At 39.3% G+C, this 12,588-nt stretch overlaps 1 protein-coding gene across 6 annotated transcripts in view; it reads right to left on the bottom strand.

Annotated features, from left to right (window-relative positions):
• The window catches only part of FRY (FRY microtubule binding protein), a 244,568-nt gene that overhangs the window by 82,427 nt on the left and 149,553 nt on the right, over nt 1-12,588 (bottom strand). For all 6 annotated transcript variants that reach the window (XM_072134385.1, XM_072134380.1, XM_072134381.1 and 3 more), the window contains 8 exons: nt 12,196-12,297; nt 10,779-10,882; nt 9,138-9,246; nt 8,459-8,545; nt 7,272-7,443; nt 7,008-7,140; nt 5,258-5,365; nt 2,914-3,169 (listed from right to left, as the gene is read on the bottom strand). In XM_072134385.1, the coding sequence (XP_071990486.1) occupies nt 2,914-3,169; nt 5,258-5,365; nt 7,008-7,140; nt 7,272-7,443; nt 8,459-8,545; nt 9,138-9,246; nt 10,779-10,882; nt 12,196-12,297 (1,071 nt within the window). The remainder of the gene's footprint in view (nt 1-2,913; nt 3,170-5,257; nt 5,366-7,007; nt 7,141-7,271; nt 7,444-8,458; nt 8,546-9,137; nt 9,247-10,778; nt 10,883-12,195; nt 12,298-12,588) is intronic.

Here is a 12,588-nt window from a genome sequence, read left to right as displayed (position 1 = left end):
TCAACAGGACTTCTCCTGAGCTGCACCATTTCTCTGGAATGCCCTTCCCTAGAATATAAGAACATGCTCTTAAAACCCATCTCTTTAGGCAAGCCTAACCCATTCTGTGTCCGTCTCCCATTCATTATGCGGCAAACAGCAGATGCCAAGCTCCAGGCTTCTCTGCAGTCCCACTGACATTGGCCTTTGTATATAAAATGGTGGTTGCTGGTTCAAGGAACAGAATTTTTATTTATTAAATAATTTAATTCTGTTCCCATATAAAGATTGGCCTAACCATTATACAAGCTCTTATACCTCTTGTGTCACCCCTTCATCTTAATAGACTGTAAGCTCTTCGAGCAGGTCCTTCGCTCCATGAGACTGTCTGTACTCTGTAATGTATTATTATTTTATTTGTCCCGTATGAGTTGTAAAGAGCTCCGGAATATCATGGGGTTATATAAATAAAGTGTATTCGATTATTTTTATTATTAATATGCCACAGTAAAGGCATTACTACCTCATGTCTACGTTGTAAGTAGGTGGTAGTGAGACCATCCTTGACCTTGTCACGGGACCCAAAATATTCTAACTAGCCCCACAGTAAATAAGCTGCTACCACAGGTATCTGGACCCAAAATATTCTGCTTTCCCCATTGAAAACACATGCATGCCACGCACAGATGCTCGCTGGGTTACAATATACGCTCTATAAACAGGGGTTTTAACAGAATAGATTTGCGATTGCAGCAATAGTCACTCTCTTACTTTTGCTATATTGATATAAACCTCTGATTTAAAGTGAAATAGTGGCACTCAAACCAAATTTAAGTATCCACCGTACAGGATTAGTCTGAGTTTATGAAATGATAAAATCTTTCAGCCACACAACATTTTTCAATCTAATGTTCTACAAGATTATATTTTGGTATCTTGTACTCATCACATAAAAAAACTACTTGCTATAAAAAAAAGCAATAAAAAGCTACAATACATAACTAATACAAAGCACAACAATAAATGATCAGGAACCAGAACAGTGATTTTCGAAAAACAGATGCCCACATTGAAAATGTACAAAAATAAAATGTAATATTGGAAAATATGGATGGAGGAATTCGGTAAACGGGTAAGATCAAGCAAATCTACAACAAACAAAACAAAATATAATATAAATGCTAATCATAAGACGCACTTCTGCTGATCCTATTAAAATCCAAAGTACCGTATATATTCGAGTTTAAGGTAAGTTTTTCAGCAAAAAAAGTGCTGAAAAAACCCTAACTCAGTTTATACTCGAGTCTAAAAAGAAAAACCTCTGTACTCACCTTTCCAACACCCCCAGCAGGTCTTCTGTCTTCAGCTCCGGCTCAGTCTTTGGATCTCGGCATGGTCCGGTCACACACCATGACATCAGCCGCTTGCCAACATCATAGTGTGTGCGCCGCTATCGACACACACTATAATATCAGCAAGCGTCTGACGTCATGGTGTGTGCGACGGGCCCTGCGGGGAGCCAAAGATGGAGCCAAACACAGAAAAGGGCCTGCGGGGGACATCTGCTATATACTGGTGGGGCAGGCAGGCACTGGCTATATATAAGGGGGCTGCTGGCTATTTACTGGGGTAAACAGTACAGAGTTTTTTGTTTTAGGCTGGGCAGGGGGCTGCTGGCTATATACTTGTGGGGCAGGCACTGGCTATATATAAGGGGAAGGCACTGGCTATATATAAGGGGGCTGCTGGCTATATACTGGGGGTAGGGGGCTGCTGCCTATATACATGGGGGCATACATTGGCTATATAAAAGGGGGTTGCTAGCTATATACAAGGGGAAAGTCACTGGCTATATACAAGGGGACTGCTTGCTATATACTAGAGGGCAGGGGGCTAGCTATATACTAGGGAGCTGGTTATATACTAGGAGGTAGGGGGTGGCTGCTATATACTAGGGGGCTGCTGGCTATATACTGGGGGAAGGGCTACTGGCTATATACTTTGGGGCAGGCATGTGCTTGCTGGATATATACTGGGGAGGCTGTGACCAATTTATTTCCCACCCTTGGCTTATACTGAAGTCAATAGGTTTTCACAGTTTTTGTGTTAAAATTAGATACTTCGGCTTATACTTGGGTCGGCTTATACTCAAGTGTATACGGTACAACAGAAAAGGAGCACATTTTTCTGTGACTCCTGACTGGGAAGAAGATTGTAACAACCTTCTCCGCAACCTTCTTTGTTGAGAATACAGGCAATCTGAGGGATAACTCTTCACTAAACTTTTCCTCTCAAAAGACCAAGAATGACTAAGGCCTCATACACATTCAGTTATAAGTATGGATATCACAGTTTACAATAATAATAATCTTTATTTATATAGCGCCATCAAATTCTGCAGCGCTTTACAAATCATAGGGGATATATACAAATAAAATACTACAATGCAGAGTACAAAAAGTCATATGGAACAATAGGAGTGAGGGCCCTGTTCTCAAGAGTTTACAGTCTATTAGGATCCTCCCTGACTGTATATTTATGGTAGCTTAGCTCATTTAGAAGAATATAGAGGGGTAGGATAATTATAGTGTACCTCCAGTTACCAGAGGTGGTTCTTTCTCTAAATGGTCATAGGATTTCTTATAGTAAGCGCGGTATGTATGTAAAAAAGTGAACACTGTTATTAATTTTCTAATTTATTTTTTACTTTGATGTCCCTTTAATTCATGGGAACAAGCATATTACTTTCTCTATAAGGCAGTAAGACAAGCTTGACAGCTTATGATTAGTTATAGCACATTTTGCAGTAGGTTCTATAAATATGGAAAACTTTAGAAAAGCACCAGGGACCAGACAAGATATAAGCGTTGTGCCCACAAAGGTGTCCCACTGGGAGACATCAAAGGAAAATATGAGAATGTAAAAGCATCCTACCTCTGATGTCCTGATTTTCGCCTGCTCGTGAGATTTCCCAGGAGTCTGTATTACTATCTTCCACTGGGTGAGCAACTGCAAGAGCATCTTGAGAGATGTGTCAAGAAGCGTCTGGTGGGTATCATTCACTTCACGTAAGAGAAAATTAATGAATCCAAATAATACGTCTTCTCTCCAATCCACAAAGTCAACAAGAAGACCCTGGAGAGAGTTCTGTGCCAGGTGCCGCAGTTCATCATCCATGTGGATCGACAGCCTGCAAGGACATAGAAAACAAATGAAATAACGTCATCAATCACTGCTAAGAGATACATCGGCCTATAAGGAAGTCATATTACAGCACAGATTTCATACAAAAATGGCCGATCAAATAGCCTTAGAAAATGAGGTCCATACTTTCCTCCAAAAAATATTACTACTAAGGCTAATACTGGGAACCGGATGCAATGTGACTTGTTTGGTTCCAAACTTATAACGGAACCAGACTACCGACACCACCAATTGTACAGGGCGCCAGAAGATAAGTGCCAAGTATATACTGTGAATATTACATGGACATTGTCATTGGCATTGTCAGGCTATATGTAGAATATATGATGGATAAAGAGGACCTCTTGTATTAAATCCTTACATTGTGTAGCTTATCTCTGCTGCTACTGGAGTACACTTGTGACTTATGTATACATAGTTTGTGGCGTGTCCTGGGGGGTCCTGTTGCAGGTAGGTAGTCACTATCACATGACATCACCTGCTATGTTTTGTCACGAAAGCAGTTGACCTGCCTTTTTCGTGTTTTAATTGGTTTTATATTGTCTGTCCATTTGAGTTACCTGTTTTGTATTCCAATAAAGTATTTTCTATTTTCATGGCTACTTGACACATGTTTTTCTTGTTCGCTGTTCTCATAGACTTTTTCATGTGTGTAGCACCATTAGATTTGGTCTTCCAATAGGGATTTGATTCCATTCTGGTTAACTTGTTGTATGATTTATGACTATTGGTTCCAAACTTCAAACAAATTTGAAGTTGAAATGTCATACTTTCTTTCTACTTCCAGGGATTTGAAGAACACCAAGAAGGGAATAATGGTCAACCTATCAACCCACCTGGCAGAGAACTACGCACGGAAGACTATATTTGAACAGCCATTAAATGTGTTTTGAGACATTAGGCCTCTTTTACACTAGCATGTGCTCACGCTGGAGAGAGGGGTGAGCAGTGTGCGGCATGGTGTCTAGCGTTATATACGGGCAAAATATAAAGCATGCTCTATCTTTTTCCTATGGACGGTATGGTAACCGTTCCATGGCTGAGCACCATAGGCTTAGTGAAAAAGAGGGCTTAGCCGTGTAAGCACAACTGATGACAAACTTGATACAAAGCTAATTTGAGAATGGATAAACTGATGCAACTGATATACAAAAACACACCCTTAAGTCTCGACAATAGCAAGATCATAGGGATTAAAGATGCTGCAACACAGATGTATTATGGCATAACCTTTTCTTTCTGTGGCTTTTTATTATACAGCTGCATCTATGGTGAAAAAATACAAAAACCCACTGTTGCACTAGTCAGTGAAAATCTTCACATGTCAGGTAGCATTGAGAACCTATCACTGGGGATTTTGTGAAGCAGGTACGGATTGTTTATTTCCATGTGTGGGCAGCTAGAACAGTTCTACTCTAAGAGACTTATTATAAATCTCCCCCTAAGTGGCTATTGGTCAAGATGTGGCCCAACTGCTTCTTCCTTCATTCAAATATTCGTTAGGGAATGCCAGGAAGGCCAAATCTCTGCACTGGATTGCCCAAAGGCCTCTTTCCATGGGAAGGAAACTATTCAACTCGGTCTTTCCCTTTTTGATTGAGGTATGGGATGTCAAGACAAATCTATAAAGGTGTGGGAGCTTTGAGTTGATATCCCTGTCACATGGCAAACATATATTTCCATGCCTCGCTCCCTCAGGGCAAAGTAGTTCCTGGTGATCCTCAAGCTAGGTGGGGCTTGGTGAGGCAGTGGAGATTGTTTGTTGAGGGCAGTGACCCTTGTATACTCTCACTGGAATGTAGTATTTTTACATAAGCTTAATAAAGTAACTTGTACAAAATTTGCCTAATCCGGTGGCTCTATAACTCAAAATGGGTAGTCCCAATTTTTTAAGAAGGAATTACAATCTTTGAAAAATGTGCATGAAAGAGCTGAAAGTAAATTCCGAAAGATGATGAACCATGAGAGGAAACATGACTACATCACTGAGATGATCTTCTTGAGAAGCACATTCCTTGATTCTTAAAGTTCTTGAATTATTCTGTAAAGTAATCAGTAGTAAGGAGCTCCATACCTGGAAAGTAGGTCAATCAACTCCAGTTTTGACATCCCATCAGGAAGTAGACGAGGAATAGCGGCGACGCATGTTCTGAAGAGGTCAATCTTTGGCTTTCGTTCTCCACTGAAATGTGAAAATGGTACATGGAGATCAGAGCGTACTGCACACTTCCTACATAAACAAGCAATTACTGTGATTCCAGAAGGCTGTTGGCCGACAATGAAAGACTTGGGCATGGTACATTAATAAAGACACTCTGCTCTGTTTACTTTATTACGTATTTTCTCATGGCTTCTTGCATCAACCAAGAACATCAGCCAAATACATGGATTTCACCAGTTTTCTTCCATGGAAGAAAGCAGTAGAGCCTGCAGCCCACCAGAAAAGATCCCAGATAAGAACATGAGTAATTCAGTAAATCTCACTGGAAAATATAAAATATCTTATAGGAAAGGTATCCTTATTACCACAGGATAATTTTGTCGACTGTCTCTACATGCAAGGCTTCACTTCTAAATTGCAGCAGAAAAAGATTCTCTATCGTCTCGATTTACAAAAAAAAAAACGGTTGAAGCCAGTGATTCACAGAGAGGCATTTATAAATGCTAATGTGTTCACAAATATAGAGCTCAATTGGTTGCCATATTTAGAACGCAAAGGAAATGAACCTTCACCGAAAGAGATTGCTTCAAATCTGAGCTGAACAAGTACATAAGGGCATTTGAGTTTGGTTGCCTTCTGAAAATTCTTATACATTAGTAGGGTTTGTTCACATACAGTGTACTATGCCCTGGCAAATATGAGATTTTAATATTATATTAATTGAAATGATTGTCATGTAAAAATGTATTTTCTCTGAAGGATAAATGTTTGCTTGGTCAGTCAATACCGATTTGTGGAGTTGTCGGTAGCCATCGCTACAGTAACCCCTTTTAAACATATAATAGGCTGTCGCCTCAGCATATAGGACTTTAGGCCACCTTCTGCAGTCCCAGGTGCCAGGGTCAGCACTATTTTTAAGCAATACATCCTGGGTTTGCGTGGGACTGCAGGTAGAGTTAGAAGGTGTAAATAGGGTAGGATTATCATTGGGGTTATTGGAGCTCCTGCTCCAGGCCCTTTGATTCTTCCTGTTCGGAAGGCCCAAGAAGAAAGCTACAGAGAGAATCACATTTCTCTCCTTCTTTGAACGGTACTGGTGTCCACAGTAGGGGTTTAACTTAAGGGGATACAGAGTGTGCGATTGCATCTGAACTCAGAAGCCTTGGCGCCCATAAGGTGTTTTTTTACCCATTTGAGAACACAGGTACTATAAGCAATATGTTATTGTTGGGGGCCTGGTACAGATTGTACACTGGGGCCACGGTAGTTTCAAGTTATGCCACTGGTCCCCAGGATGCTGATCCCATTGAAAGCTGTGACAAAACAGGGAGTAATAAGTTAGCAATGTCACTTTGTCTCTTAAATATTTGCCACCATGGATATAGGTGATAAATATGTTATTGCAAGAGATCCAACTACTGTGCCTCCCAATTATAATTAGGGTTATGCTTCCTCAATTTTAATGAATCAGTAGTTGAGCATACCCAAAACTGCTCCATTCACAGTCTATAAGACCAATGAAGCAAGTACAGTCATGAGTAGAAATGGATTCTAAATGGATCCTTATATGAAATATGACCATAATTCTAAACGTATAGCTTAAATGTACATCATTAGTTGCTTACATTGGGGCAAGAAAAATTCACTTCAAAAAGCTACCTACGTGATCATGTCTTCAGGTTCCTTGTTCAACATCTGTACATTGGTCATCATCATGCACCTTCCCACTTCTTTGTCCAGATGTCGGAGAATGTTGTCTACTGCTTTCCGTACTTGAGCATAATACAGAGACATTCCTAGAGGAAAAGATTTCACACGCTTTTCAGAGGCTTAGAGATGAATTTGTCATTTGTAAACCAATTGTTTTATCATGTGGTTCTTAGGAAACCCCATTATGCTCAATAATGTCATAAGAGATATCACTTACCAATCATCTTTGCTTCCTCCTCTGTAAGTGTTTTACTTAGGTAGGTTTTCTTCACACGTAGAGTGTTACCCGAAGGGTGGATAGCTCCTGTCACTGGCATGGGTGGCTCCCCATCCTTCTGCTGTAAACTATCCGCTACCACCAAGAAAGCCCTTAAGCCGATATTCATTCTCTGTTGTGATGGGGAATCAAGGAAATGCAAATTAAAGTAGACTTAGGAGGACCTTTCACCTGGTCACCAGCTCTAACTCTTCACATCCCATGACATTGGAACAGTTGTAAATTGTTTAACTCGCCTTCACCATTCACAAGTAATAATTTCAGTAAGTTTTAGCATCAAATATGTTAATAAGACTTTTTACTGTCAGGCAGGTAAGTGCTTCAGCCTAGGACCTCCCATCTGACAGCAGAGAGCCTTATTAGCATATGAGGAAAAAATATAATTGTCCTGTTTTTGGTGAGCAGCAATTAAAGAATCATAAAGTTAGAGTTGGTAAAGGTGGTGGAGTGTCAACAAAAAGAAGGGCGGACCTCCAAAAGGCTATAAAGCAACCTGGACTGAGGCTTAGAGTTGTTTCCTGGGCCAGTTCACATCTCTGTTATTTCATCAGTTTTTTTTTACAACAGTAATGGTAAAACACTCCTAGCACGTTACGAACCGGTTTTGAACTGGGCACCTTTCGCATACAGTTAATGTAAGCCAAAATGAAGAGTTTCCACTCCTGATTTTCACAATATTGGATAAAAAATTAAATAATGGAGGCGTATAGCAGTCCAGCTTTTTATAGTTATTTAAAAGAAATCTACCAACAGGATCAAAGATTATAAACCAAGCACACTTACTCGTCTTTTAGCGTCTTATCTTCTTCTTTTTACAAAAAAAGCCTTTAATGATTATGCAAATTAGCCCAAGGGGCTCCAGGTTTCATTAGCATCTATGGAGTTTGGGGCCCTCAGGCTTATTTGTATACTTTTTAAAGCCTTTTTGGTAAAAACAAGGACATAAGAAGCGACATAAGAGCAGATCCTGCCAGAGGGGACACACAAACCAAGTGTGCTTGGTTTATAATCCTTGATCCTGATGGTAGATGTCCTTTAAGTTATTATAAGAATTCAAAGACCGATTGTATTTATATGGAAAGTTGATAGAAATAGAAAACAACGGCAAATTCAGGAATAAAACTTACCTCTGGATTGAGGCTGAATGCTTTTGCGGCTTTTCCAACGCATAAAAGGTCAAAAATAATTTCTTTCATAGCAAAATCTAGACGTTCCTGAGTTAAAATATAAAAAGAAAATACGAAACTGTGTAAAGCTGTTAAAAATCTTTAATATAAGTAAAAAAGTTTTAGGCATGGATAAACAGATCACTTTTGATTGGTAGAAAGGGCATGGTCTACAGTTGACCTAAGTCCACCCACTTTTCTTGCAGCACAAATATAGAATGTGCCAAATTCTCCGCATGGTTACATTCACTCAAGCTGACAAACTGGAACTAGGGTGGAACTGGTGGCAAATGATAATATAAGCTCCAGCACAAGACAATGAGCAACTTACGTAACATTATGCAACATTATACAAATGCCCTTCTGGCCAACAACCATCATCCTCAATCTCACAGAAAACATGCATGTTCAGCTTGGTTTAGGTTGAGGTAGACAAGCCACCGTCAGAGGATCTGGTGACACCTTATCACACAAAATATTTAAAAAATCATGCTTATCTCTCCAGATATCTTCTGATAGTTGGGACAAAAATGTATGGAAAGAATTACATTTTTGAGAATTGAGAATTCTCCCCATTGCATGAACCCATAGGAAGTGGGTAGAAGACAACAATGTACATTCAGTAAATAGCATGACATACCTGTGCAATGAACTGTATAATCTTGACAAAGATGTTGAGGGGCATGTCGCGAGGGACGACCCCTCGAGAACCTTTGGGGAAAAGTGTCCCAATGATGGTTGTGAGACGGCTGTTGAAAATTAAACATCATTAACAGTTAACACTATTCGATTAACTAATAAGGTATTATCAGTATTATTATACCCATAGCCAATACACACAAAAAAGGGAACATTTGTTGTCCGCAGACAATAAATATATCCTAAAAGACCCCAAACACATCTTATGGAGACGTAATACAGAACTGGCAATAAATCAAAATGCACCTAATATATTTTCAGAAGGTCACAAGACAAGTAAAGACAAGACAGGCGGTTCCTTACTTAAGAACAACTGACTTACAGACGACCCCTAGTTACACAGGGACCTCTAGATCAGTGATTTTCAACCTGTGTGCCGTGGCACACTAGTGTGCCGCGACACATGGTCGGGTGTGCCGCGGGGAAATTTCCCCAAACTATGGTGCCCCCTGTGTTTTGTTTCCCAGCAATGCGCAGCGATGCGCAGTCACGGCCTCTTACAATGTAGGAGACGTGTACAATAACACATGCGCAAGCTTTGAACCTCGTGCGACAAAATGACGTCACCGAGGCCGGCGCATCATCCTGAGAGCAGAGAGACTCCCGCATTTGCCCACCGCCAAGGTAATGCCCACCAATAATGATGACTATATGAGCTTTTGCCTGAGTATATGAACTGTTGGCAGAATACTTAGCATATGAGCTGGTACTTTTAGTACTCCAGCAGTATACTGCATATAACAATGAGAAATGTAAAATGAGAAATACTATAGTCATGCGGCTGGAGTACTACAAGTACCAGCTCATATGCTGAGTATATGAGCTGGCACTTGCACCGTGGCCTTAGTACTTCTCATTGTACCCCTTTATTTTGCAGTATATGAGCCACATAATAATCAGCACCATATACTAAAACCAGGGAGAAACTGAGAATTGTTGAGGAAGAGCTTTGTGTGTGTCTTTCCACCATTCCTGCCAGGATATCCCTTTTGTGTTTATCGAAACAAGCCCAGGTTTCACACTGAGTGAGTAAAATAAATTTAGAATCTATATTATTAACTATATGTATAATATGACTGTTTTAGTGTCATTTTGGTTGGAGGTGTGCCCCAGGATTTTCTAAGTATAAAAAGTGTGCCGCGGCTCAAAAAAGGTTGAAAATCACTGCTCTAGATGGTGGTAATTTACTGTACTTCAGCCTTAGGCTGCAATAAACAGTTATAACCGTTATCAAAGGTTTGTCAAATTAAGCTTTATTGTTATTCCTGGTTCTTATGACAACATTTTTAAAATCCAATTGTCACAGAGACCAAAAAATTTTTTGCTGGGGCTACAATTATAAAATATACAGTTCCGACTTACATACAAATTCAACTTAAGAACAAACCTACAGAACCTATCTTGTACATAACCCGGGGATAGCCTGTAGTGTCTTATTTTTAACAACCAGTAGTAAATTAGTAAATTTGCATGTATGTTTTTGGTACATTTTAACTAATAACCACAATTTTTATATATATACATATATATGACATGCAATGTGTTTACAGTGAATTCAATAAATCAAAGACATATTACCGACCTTTGTGTTGCAGTGTTACTTTCACATTTTATTCGTATCATATACACCCACAGTAGTCTGTACAAGGATTCCAGTGCGACTCGGGCCATTTTTGGATCTTTATTCTATTGAAAAGACATTAATCAAAACCGACTTGTGGATTTTACTTTTACTTACAGTTCTGTGAGAGACAAAAGATTACACCTCATGCGAATCGCCTCACAACAAACCAAAACTATGAGCTCAACACAATTTTAGATTTTAAATATTATCGCGAAATACTGCTGCGTGAAAGTGGCATCTTTATATTTACTTAAAGGGGTATTTACACAAAGACAAAATGCTTAAATTTACTAATGATGGCAAAACAGTACATTCTAGTAGTCAATGTTATCAACAAAAATACAGCATTTCATAGATATAATAACCTGTCTCTATCAGTACTTCTGTTGTACTTTTTGGTTGCCATTGGATACAACCATAAATTCAGTCCTACCGTAGGGAAGGTTTTTCTGTCTGCACCAATTCCTCTCACATAAACATGTACCTCCTGTACTGTAGAAGCAGTGGAGAGGGAGAGGAGGCAGAGAGTAGCAGAGGCACTTTCTGTTCAGCAGTGTAAATTGGAGAAATGGTCTGCAGTGAAAATAAGTGTCTTTATCTGAGGAGGCATAGCATTGCTCAAGGTGTGTTTGGTTAAATGAGATAGCAGAGATGAGTGTGCCATTGTGTCTAATATCCCTCTCTTGACTGTGATCATTTTCATCTCTCTTTTCCTATGTGTCAGATATTAGTAAAATCTTCAAAAGCAAAGGTGTAGCTAAACCCTCTACCCTGAGAATCTAAGTACGTTGTCAGCACACAGCATCTCATGCTTTGATAGTGTCTGCCCACACAGCTGAATACGAGCAAAAGCAGCAATAAAATTGAGTAAATTGCAAAGTAAGGGATTGAAAGTTATCTTTATCATGTAAACATCACTAAGGGATTAGGATTTGAGAACTTTCTTTCATGGGCACACCCTGTTAAAGCACAAAATACCACCTTTAATATCATGGAAATCTCTTCAATGGTGTAATGAATTAAAAACATTTTCATGTTTACAGCTCCTATACATACCTATGTATCTCAATGGTAACAGACAACAAACAAACCATATTCCCTTCTTCCATTTTCAGCTTACTTTGAATGTGATCTTCCACAGTACTATTATTTCTGAACATAACTAAATACACATGGTTTATATTAAATCAATTTAACTAAAATAACATCCATCTATCACATTATTTTGTATGTTCCAGGAGTCTAAGCCATTTTCGTTTTTAGGCAGCTCACTGTAGAACTGAATGACTCTTGTGTAGAGAAACAATCACATCATTCATCATGCTTCAATTACGGAAAGCTAAAATCAGATGGAAAGCACAGATGACACCTTTACCTTCAGGTTAGACAAGCAGTTGTTAAGAAAAATATGCCACCGATTTAGAAAAAACGGCTTCTGGCTGACACACAGGAGACACGTCACCAAAGGGTACAATGCCTTTAAAAAAAGATAGAAAATATTCAAGAATACTTTAAAAATCAGAGCACTGCACTCATCACATTAAACATGACCTAAACTGTCTATTCATATAATGTTAAGCAATTGCCAACTACGACTGTGCCCATAGAGGTTATGCCCCCACATTCACTGATATGCAGAATGATTCCCCCTCCGCCAGTGTTCCAAAAGTTCTATGACTTCTGTGTTTTTGGAATCCTGGAAGTGCTAGTTCTTGTAGAGTGTATAGTAACTTGGTTCCAGTAAATACTTGACGTGAAAAAAAATTAG

The sequence above is a fragment of the Engystomops pustulosus genome, chromosome 2, assembly GCF_040894005.1.
Source record: "Engystomops pustulosus chromosome 2, aEngPut4.maternal, whole genome shotgun sequence".
NCBI classification, from domain to species: domain Eukaryota; kingdom Metazoa; phylum Chordata; class Amphibia; order Anura; family Leptodactylidae; genus Engystomops; species Engystomops pustulosus.
The sequence above is the reverse complement of the archived record's forward strand: the minus strand, read 5'-3'. Positions and strand labels throughout refer to the sequence as shown.